Source organism: Saccopteryx leptura, chromosome 5 (assembly GCF_036850995.1).
Source record: "Saccopteryx leptura isolate mSacLep1 chromosome 5, mSacLep1_pri_phased_curated, whole genome shotgun sequence".
Classification (NCBI taxonomy): domain Eukaryota; kingdom Metazoa; phylum Chordata; class Mammalia; order Chiroptera; family Emballonuridae; genus Saccopteryx; species Saccopteryx leptura.
In genome coordinates, this window is record NC_089507.1 from 132,782,071 (window position 1) to 132,797,785 (window position 15,715).

The 15,715-nt window shown below is 40.4% G+C and overlaps 1 protein-coding gene across 1 annotated transcript in view; it reads left to right on the plus strand.

Moving 5' to 3' along the window:
- LOC136405623 (uncharacterized) overlaps positions 1-15,459 on the plus strand; it is a 37,003-nt gene extending 21,544 nt beyond the window's left edge. Inside the window, exons 5-6 of the mRNA XM_066385119.1 lie at positions 14,666-14,744; positions 15,156-15,459. Of these exons, the coding sequence (XP_066241216.1) occupies positions 14,666-14,744; positions 15,156-15,459 (383 nt within the window). The remainder of the gene's footprint in view (positions 1-14,665; positions 14,745-15,155) is intronic.
- The last annotated feature ends 256 nt before the right edge of the window (positions 15,460-15,715 follow it).

Sequence of the window (15,715 nt, forward strand, 5' to 3'; positions counted from 1 at the left end):
CTGTGGCCGGTGGAGACTAGCTTCATGGGATCCCAAACGCCCTATGGGTACTTTGCTCTCCAGTCCTGGGGAGTGTGTCCTTTCTTCAATATATATTTTTTAATGTGGCAAATACACATAATGAAAAATTTGCTATCTTAACCATTTCTTTTAATTAAAAAATTTTTTAAAGATTTTATTTATTAATTTTAGAGAGAGGGAGAAAGGAGGGGGGAGGGAGGAGTGGGAAACATCAGCTCGTAGTTGCTTCCCGTATGTGCCTTGACCAGGCAAGCCCATGTTTTTTTTTAAATTTTTATTTATTTATTTATTTATTTATTTTACAGAGACAGAGAGTGAGTCAGAGAGAGGGATAGACAGGGACAGACAGACAGGAACGGAGAGAGATGAGAAGCATCAATCATTAGTTTTTCATTGCGCGTTGCGACACCTTAGTTGTTCATTGATTGCTTTCTCATATGTGCCTTGACCGCGGGCCTTCAGCAGACCGAGTAACCCCTTGCTGGAGCCAGCGACCTTGGGTTCAAGCTGGTGGGCTTTTCCTCAAACGAGATGAGCCCGCACTCAAGCTGGCGACCTCGGGGTCTCAACCTGGGTCCTCTGCATCCCAGTCCAATGCTCTATCCACTGCGCCACCGCCTGGTCAGGCCAAGCCCATGGTTTTGAAGCAGCGATGTCAGTATTCCAAGTCTATGCTTTATCCACTGAGCCATCACAAGTCAGGCCCATCTTAGCCATTTTTTTTGTATTTTTGTATTTTTCTGAAGTTAGAAGCGGGAGGCAGTCAGACAGACTCTCGCATGTGCCCGACCGGGATCCACCTGCCACGCCCACCAGGGGGCGATGCTCTGCCCATCAGGGGCGTTGCTCTGTTGTGGCCTGAGCCATTCTATCAATAGCACCTGTGGCAGAGGCCATGGGGCTGTCCTCATCACCTGGGCCAACTTTGCTCTAATGGAACCTTGGCTGCAGGAGGGGAAGAGAGAGACAGAGAGAAAGGAGAGGGGGAAGGGTGGAGAAGCAAATGGGTGCTTCTCCTGTGTGCCCTGGCCGGGAATCGAACCTGGGACTTCCACACTCCGGGCCGATGCTCTACTGCTGAGTCAACTGGCCAAGGTCCCAGCTTAACTATTTTTAAGTGTATAGTTCAGTGACATTAAATACATTTATAGGATTGTGTTACCATTACCACCATCCATCTCCAGATCTCTTTCCATTTTGTAAAATTGAAACTCTTTCCCTATTAAACAATAACTCCCCTCCCCTGACCCTCTGGGAGTGGTTTTGACTTCAGCTTTCTATATACCCTTTGTTCATTAATTGGTGATTGTCTAGGTATCTTTTTCTTTCTTTTCATTTGCCCAGAAAACAGTCACCTACAGCTGTATCCTGGCCCAGGAGAGTGCCCAGACCTGTACTGCTCCTGACCGAGCTGCTGGTCTGCCCTGCTGCCTTGCTGGACCTGAGGAAGGCCTTGGGACAGTTCTGGGACAGGCCTCCAGGCAGCCACTGCCCGTCCTTTGAAGCTGGTCCTGGATATGAGGCCTCTCTGGCCTCTTTTTTACTGGCCTCTGTTTCCAGCATTAACCAGGCGAATATACTCCCATTTCATTACCTCTCTGCCATTTTGCTGCTCCAAATTCCATGTATCTTGGTCAGGATTCTTTTCTCTCTTCTATTTCTCTTCCTCCCTGTCTTCCCAGCCAACAGCATCTCTATAATCTTTGCGTTTCTGAAATGCTTAGCTCTGACAAGTTAAGCTCTGTACAAATTCTGACGTACTTATTCTAAAACTCACTATATGTCAGATGCTCAGGTATGTGCCTTTGGATAACCATTATGGATGATTTTTAAAGGCATTACAGCTATTTCTAGTTAAAACTGAGTTCTTATAAAAAACTGTGGACACAAGTCACACACATACACAAACCTGTCTTATACCTTTAATGAAGATTGTTCCACTTCCACTTACAGATTGAGAACCCATTGAAGACAGGGCCCCCCTCTCTCCTTTTTATCACCTTGGTTCTAACATACAATGCTCAGTGCATGAACTTATTTAATTTTCCCCAAATTCTATGAGATTGATACTTTTGTGTCTCACTTTATAGAAGATTGCCAAAGTCATACAGCCACTAAAGGGTAGAACCAGGACTTTACCCAGGTCAAGGTCTGGGACCCTATGGTCCATGATTTTGGCCACCACTGATTTTGAAACCTGAACAGTCATTTTAGTTTAGATGAGGCCACCTAAGCCTCAAGAAACGAGTGGGTTTTCCAGGTTCTGTGGCACATTTTCCATGTAGCTGGGAGCCCTCCTTACTACTACTTTCGTGCTTTTGATGATAGAATAAACCATTTCATTTGCTTCTATGGGAACTGGTCTGGGTCTGTCCGACATTGTACAATCTAGCATAAAGTCACCAACCCAGACTAATTACTTTTAGTCATTGCTCTTTGTTCCAGGTATTTCCTTTAAAGTGAGATGATGTAACAAATAATAACCTCTCTTTTCAACTTAATAATATGATCCTTTAATCCATTATTTTTAATGATAGTCACACAGAGACAAGGCAGCACCACAGTATAAATAACATTTGTTCTTGAGGCTCTTCTTTCTTTTGGGCTACCCAAAAGAGGTGAAGCCCCTGCGAGCCTCGTGGGGTGAGTGTTCAGTGGGACTTTGTCTGAAAGTCCTGGTGACTCACCAGGAGGACAATTGACATGGATCTTCCCTTGCCTTTTCCTTTTGTCTTTTGGGTTCTGCTTGACCTGAGATGGGATATGTTGTTTATGAAGGTTGACACTATTAATGAGAAGACAGCCTACAGGCATTACCTTTCTGCTTTGGGGATTGGGATGTGGAAGTTTAAGCATCAACCAATGTATACAGCTAACCGTCACTGGATCAATTTCTAGTGTGGTTTTTTTCTGTTCTGCTTCCTTTTATGTAGAAAGGAAATACATGACATTGAAGGGAAGTATGGACCCATGTGTCCTCCAGCTAGCCTCCCCCATCTAGTAAAGTCAGCAATCTTTGGGATTTTGAACCTTACATGCATATGCTTCCCCCACCTCCCTGTTGTTATTAGCCTTTTCACTTCATTAATTCCCTGCATTGCTGCAGTTTTCCTTGGTCCTTCCTTTCACTTTAGCCAGAGGTAGAAATCAGTTTAGCCCCTCAACAAAGAGTGCTTGGCCACCTTCTGTTCCTTAATGTTTCCTGAAATATAGAAATTCCTTCTTATACTCGTAAAAAAAGGCCTGTGAGGTAATTTGAACCCGTCTCCCTTGCCAATGTAAGATGGCTTCCCACAAACATTTTTTAGGGATCTTCACAAAGCCCTCCCTATACCCCTAGTCTACTCACTGAAATTTTAATAGTTATAATTTATTGCATATCTAGTATGTACAAGGCATTTTACAGTGTGTCCATAAAGTCATGGTGCACTTTTGACCGGTCACAGGAAAGCAACAAAAGACGATAGAAATGTGAAATCTGCACCAAATAAAAGGAAAACTCTCCCAGTTTCATATCTATTCAGTGCAGTTTGATGTGGGCTCATGCATAGATATCTTAGGGCTCCTTAGGTAGCTATCCCGTATAGCCTCTACAGACTCGTCACTGACTGATGGCCTACCAGAACGGGGTTTCTCCACCAACCTGCCTGTTTCCTTCAACTGCTTATCCCACCAAGTAATGTTATTTCTATGTGGTGGCACTTTGGTATAAACGCGTCAATATTCACGTTGTACTTTGATCACAGATTCGAATTTAGCGAGCCACAGAACACACTGAACTTTCCTCTGTACTGTCCACATCTCGAATGGCATGGCCATGGGCTGCTCCGCTGTATATACACGGTGTTACATCACCATCTGCGCTTGCGCACATGCTACAGAAACTGGGAGGGTTTTCCTTTTATTTGGTGCAGATTTCACATTTCTATTATCTTTTGTTGCTTTCCTGTGACCGGTCAAAAGTGCACCATGACTTTATGGACACACTGTATATTAAATTATATATATATAATTTAATCTTTATCATTATTCTGAAAAGTAGTTATTGTGATCTATAAAAGGAAGCTCAGATGTAAAAAGATTAAGTCATTTACCCAGTTATACTTGCAAGGAAAAACACTAAGCCTCAAAACCAAGCCTTCTGGCTTCAGAATCAATACCTCTCCCATTATGTCATGCAGCCATGACAATGTGTGACTGGGTTGACAGGAATCCCTTCCATTCACTGAATTTGTGGGAAGACCCTTATTCTGGTGAGTAGGGGCTTCATATCCGCATCCCCTAGGGGTGGTGTAAAGCACTGGCCTGTTTACAATGCCAGTTCCATTTGTTCTGATTCCAACATGCCATGTCTTGGTTTCAAAGGAAGAGGCTAAGGTCAAGTATTGACTGGCGTGTCCTTATACTTTCGAAAAAAAGAGAATTCACTGACACACATGACTGTGGATGTACCAGTTTGAATGTCAGGGACTTTTCAAAGAAATTTTGCTTAATTAACTTGAAACCAACTTTATTTTTGAAAGGATTTAGCTGTACTGACATACTTAAAGTCTGCAGATGGTCTGGATCATCTCTTGTAGGCTTCTGGAGGATGGGCTAGAATAGGACATTTTCCCTCTGAAGATGTATTGAGAATTCTAGATTGAAGGGGCTTTCGGGGTCCTCTAATCCAATATGCTTATTTCACACATGAGAAAACCCAGAGCCAAGGACTTGAGGTTATTCGCTGAAGTACATAAGAGTAATGATTGGTAAAGACAGGAGGACCATAGGACACCAGGAAACTGGGCTTTCTGTCAACCTATGCTGCTGCCTAGGGCTCACTTTTCCAGTTTTGTTCCTTTGACAGTCTATAGCTTTAAAACAGTGGTTCTCAAAGTGTGCGCCGGGGCACACTGGTGTGCCCTAGAAGATTTCCACATGTGCCCTATGGTATTCCAGAGAAGTATGTGCCTGTTGGGGACCAAAAAACCAACAGGGTTTTTGGAGTTTAGATTTTTGGGGGACAGAGGTGTGGGGAATTGGCTGTAAACTGACAGTCTGCTCAACCCCCACCTCACTTGCCTGATTAGGTTGCAAAAGGCTGTTAAGCTGTAGGGTGCTGGATTGTTTACACTACCCCCATGTTCCCCAGAAAGACTGGAGGCAAGTTTCTTCTATCCTTTGTTTGGTGTAAAATTAAGATGATATGTATGGTGGGGGTTTTCTGCACTCTACACAATTAAGAGTAAAAAGAGCCTGACCAGGCAGTGGCACAGTGGATAGAGTGTCGAACTGGGATGCGGAAGGCCCAGGTTCGAGACCCCGAGGTCGCCAGCTTGGGTGCGGGCTCATCTGGTTTGAGCAAAAGCTCACCAGCTTGAACCCAGGGTCGCTGGTTCGAGCGGGGGGCTTACTTGGTCTGCTGAAGGCCCGCGGTCAAGGCACATGTGAGGGGGCAGTCAATGAACAGCTAGGGTGTCGCAACGAAGGGCTGAGGATTGATGCTTCTCATCTCTCCGTTCCTGTCCGTCTGTCCCTGTCTGTTCTTCTCTCTGACTCTCTCTCTGTCTCTGTAAAAAAAAAAAAAAAGAGTAAAAAGAGAGGAATTCTTCAATGTATTGATGAGGAAATGAAAGTTTGCCTTTCAAATATATGCCCAAACATTGAAGAAATTGCTAGGACACATCAGGCTCATGTTTCTCATAAACACAAGAATAAAAAAAACTTAACACATTCGCGCTGGGACCTGCCGAATTTACTAAATCTTACTAAGAATGTATCTATCTATCTATCTATCTATCTATCTATCTATCTATCTATCTATCTATCTATCTGTATATATATATATATGTTGGGCAGATAAAATGTATTATGCTCACTTTGTTAAAGATGGCTCCGCTGCCCACGTGAGGCCGTCACCCAGGTGATATTAATGTGTGTTGAGAGTCTTTGTAGCCTGAGGCTTGGTTTTGGGATTAAGCCTTTCCCACCCTTTTTGCTGTGGGGTGGTACAATCCAATCATGCCTCAGAGAAATGACTTTGTGTTAGGGACTTCCCTACTTTGTATATTGGATTAGAGCTTGTGAAGCTACAGTATAAAGTGGAGGTAGAACGGGAGTTTGGGCTCTTGGTTCCTGAGGTTAGCATGAGAGAGTGAGATTAGAGCCAGCAGCAGGAGGAGGCCACGTGGAGGAGGCCAGGAAAAGCAGCCAAGATGGCGGAGTGCTGAGTGAGATGCCAGTTTGTACAGAGTTTGTATCTGAGATAAGGAAGGAGATGGGGAACTGAGGAGAATAAGGCTGGTGAGCTAGAAACCTTTGATTCTAGGAAACTCGGATAAGTCAGTGGCTTTGTGAGCACTGAATGCGATTGGGTTTTGGAGCCCAGTGTGTATTTTTACTTGCCCGCTGGGTGCAAGCTAGGATTAAAGACTATGGCCCACCAGTTTGTGGCTCCGTTGTTTCTTTACCGACTGTCTGAATCCAATGCGAACCTGCATGGGCTGGGCTGCTATGATAGTGGCCCTGGCCGTGCCTTCTGGCTTTACAATATATATATAACTTTTTTGTCTTTCTTTATTTTTTAACTCCTCTTTTTTACGAATTCTAAAGTGCATAACTCAAAAAATTTAAGATAAAAATGTTTTTTAATGTCAGAATAAATTTAATTTTGTCATATTTATTTTGTTTAATTACCATAAAAGCATGCTTGGACTTTATATTTTTTCTTTAATATTTGACTTAATTATTATAACATATTTCTCAGAAATTTGTATATAGTGCACCTACAATTATTTGTAGGATTTTAAATGTGCTTCTACTGCAAAAAGTTTGAGAACCACTGCTTTAGATAATTTAATAAAATGTTAATCCTCTCATTGGTAGTAAAATCAACCTCAAAGTCTTGCATATAGTAACCCTTGTTACTCCCCACTCCAGCTAAAAACAACATTTTCATGTTGGTAACCAGCTAAAGCCGACAATAACAGGGAGAATCACAGAGCAGGGTTGACTAGGGAGTAGCGCCTGCTATTTCTGCTGTTTTTGGAAAAACACAATTTATTTCTCTATCTCTATAGACTTCAAATGGCAACGTGCAAGCAAACAAGATATACTTTCTTTCACTCATAAAAGGGATAGCTGAGAAAGAGATAAGAGGCAAAACTCCTGGGGCAATGTGAATGCAGCCTTAGCTAACCAGAATTTTTAGTTGACTGGTGGCCACTCGCCCAATGAGTCAGATAATAAAGCTTTTACTGTCATTGGCATAGTTTATAACAGATGATCATTGATCTGACGTTCATTTAATTTTATTTCAAAAAAATCTGATTTCAGGGGGAAGCTTTATTTGCTTGGACTTTTCAAACAACCTCACTCTGCCTCTTCTGTATGCGTGCCTAGCTGAGAGATAGAAAGTGCTAGATACTGTTTCAGATATTCCCTAATTTGTGTCCAGTTCAGGGTAAAACTCTGTCCTGAGATGAATTCTGACTCAAGATTCAGGGTCATCTTTAGAATGCAATGCCCAGGGAAAGGCGTGTTGGAATTGGACTCCCTCCACCAAATATATATATATATATATATATAATTTTTTAATATTATATAAATATATATTTTATATATTATATAAATTATATATATTTTACATATTATATAAATATATATATAATTTTTTTTAAAGGTAAAATCTAGTTAAAAGAAAGCCGGAGGGAGCTATGAAGGAGATAACAGAGGCAAGGCCTGAGGGGTGTTCTGATTTCTGGAATGAAGGGTGGGGGTGGAAGTGGAGGCTGTGTTTCTGAAAGGGCCTCAGAGGGTTTTTAGTGGATGGGGTGAACTTTTGACCCTATTTCCCTTACTCTTTTTTGAAACTTCATCAGCAAGTAAAGCAACTTTTATGAAGCTCATGGCCCACCCAGATTGGAAACAAGGTTACTGGCCCTTTTGCTTTAACTTAGAGATATGTCTACCATGAGCCAAAGCCAGAGATAAAGTCATGAATTTCTCAGGGACATTTCCTGAACTGAAATCTCTTTAGACAAGGACAGCTCTAGGATAGCCAGCCTAGGGCTTGGGTGGTGAAATTAGATTTGGAAAGTTCTAGGTAATGGTGGCTGAGTTATATTTTTTATTGAACATCTCTACTTCTTTAGTTATTAACACCATCAAAAAAAATCTGGAAAGATGTGACATTTAATCTATGATTATTCCTGTCTTTAAGTTTTTATCTGCAGATATAGGAACATAACACTGGCTCAACTGAGGATATGATGGGCTTGAGTTCATAATCTTGTTCTGTCCTAAATAACATGCATTGTTATGGAATAAAGGAAGAATGGGGAAGGAAGATTGTTAGATTGCTTAGGAAAAAGCAGATCATCAGAGGAATGATTTCTCCTCTGTTTAGATTTGGGGCATTTTGCTTTAGTGTCCGGGTCTGCATAGCACTGAATTCTCTTCCTGACCAGGGATGCGTAGACATTCAACCAAAAGGGGTGATAAGTTGGGTATTGGATGATAACTCATTGCTAAGTTATTAAATGAAAGTATCTATTTTGAGACTCAATTGAACCTACTCTATTCTCCCTTGAGTTTTTGGTTTATGAAAACAACTTATTGGACAATGAAGTCAAGCCAACCAGAATACACAGTTTGAGATCCAAATGCTTGATCCTCTATTATTTCCAGTGTACTAGAAAAACCAAACTAGTTCAACACTGCTTAAACATAGATTGAAAAGGAAATAATTTAGCCCTTTGAAGGCCTGAACTTATTTAACTTAGCTATAGATTTAATTTATACCCCCAAAATGGAATTTAATGGCTATTTTAGCTGTAAATAAATTCAGTGTAAGGATGACAGCAGCTGAAGTCCATATTTTAGCTTTGCAGGATAATCACTAATGAATGGGAAATTGCCATGTTTGAAATTACTGATGAAGAAAAAAGGTTGGTAGAAGACCACACTTGATCCTTCCTCTTCAGTTCTATGTCTTTCTCAAAGCTTCTGGATGAGAGTTCATTTGTATAAGAAAAGTCCTTTAGTGAAACATTCAAAATAACAAACATCAATTAGATGCTGTGTTCATAGGATGTCTTTTATCTTTAGACCTGGGAGTGCTCTACAAACACTCATTAATCCTTCCAAAAGCTGCTGCCAGCCAGATTCTAGTGTCTTTCTTCCCACTGAGAAGGAAGTGATAGTGTCAGGAAACATTTCTTTTCCCCAACGTTTCACTTTTGTGTGGGGTGCAGTCATCATCTCAAGTATGCAATTACCAAACCAGAATATACGAGGTGGACCTGGATGTTTAACAAAATGAGTGCAGATGGACCCAGAACTCCTTAGCATAATGAAAACTGAGGAGTGAGAACTTTAAAAGAGTTTATACTTTCAAATAGCACAGATCACTCTAAGTGAGATATGCTATATTTTCTATAAAGTGTTTACATTTTTTCATTGAATAAATTTATTTCATAGTCTGTTTTCTTTTACCAATATATAACCTACCTCATGGAAAGGCATAAATTTAGCATCATTTATGCAAAGCCATTAGGTGAATTTAGAGCCCCACCTCTGTAAACATTTGCATTCTCAGATGGGGGCAAATATTTCTATAGTAAAACCTTGCTTTCGGTCAGTGTTTCATAACACTTCAGTTTATTTTATTTTATTATTTATTTATTTCTCTATTTATTTATTTTTAAGCGAGAGGAGGGGAGATAGAGAGATGAACTCTTGCATGCATCCCGACTGGTATCCACCCAGCAACCCTCATCTGGGGCTGATGCTGAAATCAACTGAGCTATACTCAGTGCTGGGCTGATGTTTGGACCAACTGAGCCTCTGGCTACGAGAGGGGAAAAGAGAGAGAAGAGGGAGAGCAGCTGATGGTTGCTTCTCCTGAGTACCCTGACCAGGAATTAAACCTGGGATGTCCATACACCAGGCCGAGGCTTTACCCACTGAGCCAGATATAATGCTTCAGTTTAGAAACCAGTGAATGCATCTTGATGACAGTTTGGTGGGTAGGTTAATTTATGTCTCATGTTTCTGTCTCTCCCAGTTAGAACTTTTTCCTGATTCCCCCCTTCTGGAGAAAGAAGGCACAGATGTAAATTGACCTAAAAGAGTGGACAGGGTGGAATTACCCTGGGGCTCCTGAGACTGTGAGGAATGGGATCACCTGGAGGTCAGAAAGAGCCAGAGGCAGACTGAAGAAGCAGCGTTTCCTTATTTTAGCCAATGGTTACTGTGAGCCACCTGCTTAAACTAGAAACCTAGCACTTGTCCATGATTCCTCCTCATACACCTCTACTTGGTCATAGAGTTCTGTTGATATTACCTGCAGAGCTATCCTAATGGCGATAGTTCAGACCCTCATCATTTTTTCTAACCTGGATTTTTCTAACAGTGTCCTGACAGATCTCCTTGTCTCTCATCTCAGTCCACTTCAATTATCTCCAAATTATTGCCAGAGTGATCTTTCTACAGTACAAATCTGTGTCCCTCTCCTGTTCAACTTTCACTAGCTTTGTATGGTCTTCATGATAGCATTCCATCTTCAAAGCATGCCATACAAAGGATATTATCTGGCCTGGGTCAATGTTTTCAGCCCAACTCTCACCACCCAGCCTGTGGGCCATGTGTCAGCTCTCCAAACTCTAGCTCAGTGATAGTCAACCTGGTCCCTGCCGCCCTAGTGGGCGTTCCAGCTTTCAGGGTGGGCGATAGCAGAGCAACCAAAGTATAAATAAAAAGATAGATTTAACTATAGTAAATTGTTTTATAAAGATTTATTCTGCCAAACTTAGCGAAAATTCAACATAAAGTATTTGGTAAGTAATTATTATTATAAGCTTTAACTTGCTGTAAATCTGCTTTATAAATTTTATAAAGTTACTTCCCTACTTTATAAATCACCATTACTGTGGAACCAGTGGGCAGTTAGAAAATTTTACTACTAACAGAGATACAAAAGTGGGCAGTAGGTATAAAAAGGTTGACTACCCCTGCTCTAGCTCATTATCTTGTGGCTTTGCTGACCCCCCTGCCAGATTCAGTTATCACCTGGTCCAGAAAGCCTTCTTTAAAACTGTCTCCCTCCACTTAGATCTGGATGGAAACACCTTGATGGAGCTACGGTATGCTGTTTATTTAGTCTAGCAGCACCCTGTGCTTCCCTGTGGCAAAGCATTTATCAATCATGGTCATTGTTTCTTTGCTTTCCTCATTGCCCCGTGAGCTCCTTGAGGGTAAAGGGTGGCTTTTATCCATAAAGAGCAAGAAATATAATGGTGCCAAATAAAGTTTGTGGACCTAGTGAATTAACCTTTGAGTAGTGAGTATTTTGTTAACCCTTTGAGTGAGGACATACGTGAACGTTCGTACTACTCGAAGGGTTAATGATTTAGAAAAACATTCAGAAATTCTTCTAAAGTCCTGTTTTGGTGAGTGCTATATTGATGCGTATATCTGTAAAAAGTTCAGCATTCCTGAACATATTTCCTTTCATTGTTCCGTTGGGTTGCACGACTTCTGGCTGAGGGACTCCTGAAGAACAGAGGTCATGTCCACTATAAATCAGTACCCGAAGACGTTGTAGAAGAGAAAATGATTCAAAAAGGATTCAGTAGTGGGGTGATGGGCACACAATATGATCAATAGTTCAAATGCTATAGAAATGTTTACCTGAAACCTATGTACTCTTATTGATCAATGTCACCCCATTAAATTTAATTTTCTAAATAAAATAAGAAAACCAAAAATAATTTATTTGGCTTTCTTTGGAAGCTCCAAAAAGAACAAGAAATCCTGCTTTACATTTGGGAACAGTACTGTTTGAATTGGCTCCTCTCTATTTGACTGAAAAGATTCTCCTGTTGTCCCCTCTTTGGATACTTCCAAGTGTGCCTGCTTTATATCGCCAACATCTTAGAAAGAAACCTTGCAAATCCATCTCCACCCCACTTGTTCCGTCCCCTGGATAATTGTCAGACACGTGGCCTTTCTTTGCTTCCCTTGGGGCCAAAAGGTATGAAAACTTTCCCTTTAGCCTCTGTCCCACCGCTTGTCCATGCTCTTAGTAATATTTTTGTGGTCGTTTACTAAGATTCCTAAGTGGTAAACCGACCTCCGGAGGCAAATACTGTTAGGCAGCCAGTGAAAGTTGTTAAATATGCACATGGAAGGCATGGGTTTTTTTAATGGAAACAATGTGTTTTGATGTTATTTGCATGATATCGAGGTTTTTTTTGTTTTGTTTTGTTTTTTTGGTGTAGTTAGTGACTGGCTTCCCATTCCAGATTGCCCTTCCTCTCTCTGCCTTCTAGCCTCTAGCTCAGCCCACGCTGTGTTGCATTAACAACATTCACTAAGAAAGTAGTTCAAGCATCACTTGTTCATGTTTCCCTATGCATGAGACCAGCTAGGTCACAAGTCTTAAAAAAGATGTATTTTCTATGGCATATCATTCAGCCCAAGTCTTTAAAACAATGCTGTGGGACTGCTAATGGGTTTGCCTCCGAAGTTCCTGCCAGAGAGGAAATACTTGGATAAAGGTAGAACTATGATTTCCAAAGAAAGTCTTCAGAATCACATTGTGCTCCTAGTTGCTTTCCTGCTCTGAAACCCAGATACACAAAAAAGCACTACACTATTTTTGTTTTTCTGTAGGTGTTAACATATATGTAAGTAGGTAAAGGTGAATTTTATTCTCAAATAAATCTCAGGATTGCTTCTTCATCTATACCGACCACCAGAGTGAACACTGGAAGTTAATTCAGATTAATATCCAAGAAGTGGCTCAATTGTGTTTCAGTCAGTATCTTAGTTATTTTAGTTGTTTTAGTAATTGAATCAAGTGACCCCATGTAATAAGATTGCTGGTCAGTCTGGAAATCATCAATTTTGCAGTGCATTAAGGAACTATGTTAAGAGGCAAACAAAATGGATGTAATATTTCAAGTAAAGAGTTTGGATATTGAAACATGATATTTCACAAGATCTATCAAAGAATTATATAATAACTTTTAAAAACTGCATTAAAATGGACATAGAATCAAACACAGATGTTTATTTGCCTAAAATGTCTTCTACATTAAACAAGAGACAGGCTATGAGGTTTTTTTTTTCCATGGATCCAAAGAAGACACATATGTAAGAGTTTGTGTCTTTACATAATTGAAATTATTTGAGTGTATTCTATTAATTTTAGAATTTGGTCCAGTAGTCTTGCTAAAACTTATACTTATTATGCTTTTTTGCCACAGAGTTGATTCTACACATATAAAAAGAAAAGAAAAAACTACCCAGGAAATAAAAATATCTACTCCATTTCCCTGCTTCAGTTTCTAAATACTTTAATATTTTAGACAAGCTGATTTTATTTTAAAAGTTTTATGTTCTAACCAGGTTAGTTGTGCGTTCAATCCCCGGTCAGGGCACATAAAAGAATAAACCAATGAAAGCATAAATAAGTGAAACAATACAGTAATGTCTCTCTCTCTCTCTCTCTCTTCACTTCCTCTCTCTTTAAAATCAATTAAAAACAATTACTAAAAATAGTTTCAACTAATTGCATTAATTTCTTTAGCTTAAAGGTACAAAAAAAGCCAACAACAAATCTAAGTTATTATTGAATAGTATGATCAACAGTTGGGTCCATGCTCTCTATTTCTCTGGGCTAAGTGATTTCCATGCAACAGCTCATTAAAACCTTACATCACAATCACAAATGGGATTTGCCCATGTTTACCAGCCTCTAAATCAGGGGTCTCAAACTCAACTCAGCATGTAGGCCGCAGAGCAAGATCACAGCCGTTCGGCGGGCCGCACTAGGTCTACAAAAGGCAACTGTTATGCAACACTTTTCTCACTGCAGTTGAAAACAAAAAAAAATCAGTACAAGCACAATCGTACATGCAGTTTACTCAGTGTCACAAAACGACCAGAAACTGTAGTTCGCATCACAACTACTGTTAACCAAGCTACTAATATCTAGCTAGGATGCTAGAGAAATGAAAAATACAAGTAGGCCCCTAGGCTTACTTAATTTTATCCCAAATATTTTGAACTTCGTGGATTAGTCTGCGGGCCGCACAAAATTGTTCAGCGGGCCGCGAGTTTGAGACCCCTGCTCTAAATGAAGGAGTCAGGACACACTCCCAAGCTTATCTTACTCTAATGCAGAGGTCCCCCAAATTTTTACACAGGGGGCCAGTTCACTGACCCTCAGACCATTGGAGGGCCGGACTATAAAAAAAACTATGAACAAATCCCTATGCACACTGCACATATCTTATTTTAAAGTAAAAAAATCAAAACGGGAACAAATACAATATTTAAAATAAAGAACAAGTAAATTTAAATAAACAAACTGACCAGTATTTCAATGGGAACTATGGGCCTGCTTTTGGCTAATGAGATGGTCAATGTCCAGTTCCATATCTGTCACTGCTAGCTGTAACAAGTGATATGACATGTGTGTCCCACGTCACCGGAAGTAGTACTGTACGTGAGCAAGGCGGTGCTTTGCTCACTGACCACCAGTGAAAGAGGTGCCCCTTCCGGAAGTGCCGGATAAATGGCGTCAGGGGGCCGCATGTGGCCCCGGAGGTCGTAGTTTGGGGAACCCTGCTCTAATGCATATGATCTTTACCAGTAATAATAAAAATAATTTCAAAAGCGATCTTCATCTTCAACAACCACAGGAAGCAGCGGCTCTGCAATTTCTACCAGCCAATGAAGATACACAACAGCAAGTCATCAGGGAGACATTCCATTTGGAAGCTAGGAGAGATGAGACATTTGTAATTTTCTAGAAGGAGGATTTAAAAAAAATTTTTTTTAAATTAATTTTAATGAGGTGACATTAATCAATCAGGGTACATAGATTCAGAGAAAACATCTCCAGGTTATTTTGACATTTGATTATGTTGCATACCCATCACCGAAAGTCATATAGTCTTATGTCACCTTCTATCTGGTTTTCGTTGTGCCCCTCCTCTTCTCTACCCCCTCCCTTCCCCTTCTTACCCCCGTAGAAGGAGGATTCTTAAATGGAGGCTCTGACAACAAACTGATTTAAAGACATTATATTTGGTCATCTGTGTGGATTCTTTAGAAAGCGAACTTGGTATTTTAGATTTCATTCAAGTATTTGTGGAGACATTAGACAAGTGTTTTGAAAATGTCTGTGAACTGGATTTAATTTTCCATGTAGACAAGGTTCACAATATTCTTGCAGAAAAGGTGATGGAGGGAATGGTACTGGAGACCAATACGAATGAGATTGTTACACAAATTGAGGCACAAAATGAACTGGAGACACCCGAGGCTGGCTTAGTGGGAGCTCCAGCCCCAGCTGTATCAGCTGTAAAGAATATAAATTTTCCTGAGATCCCAAGGAATATTAACATTGGTGACATCAGTATAAAAGTGTCAAACGTGTCCTGATTTAAATAAAAAAATTGAAAAGTCCACACCCAGGTAAAATCCAGGGGGAAAAGTTATTTAAGTTTACCATGCAGTTGTTTACCAAAAACAGAGGAGGAGAGTCATAGCTTTTGCTCTTGGATTTAAGTCAAGGTCTTGCATAGAAGTTGTCAAGATCTTGCATAAAATCAGTATGGCTCAGCGTTGTTTTTCTTGCTCAGTGATTTTGAAGAAATTGAGTGTTCCAGTGTGATTTTTTTCTTTCTTTTAAACTGCC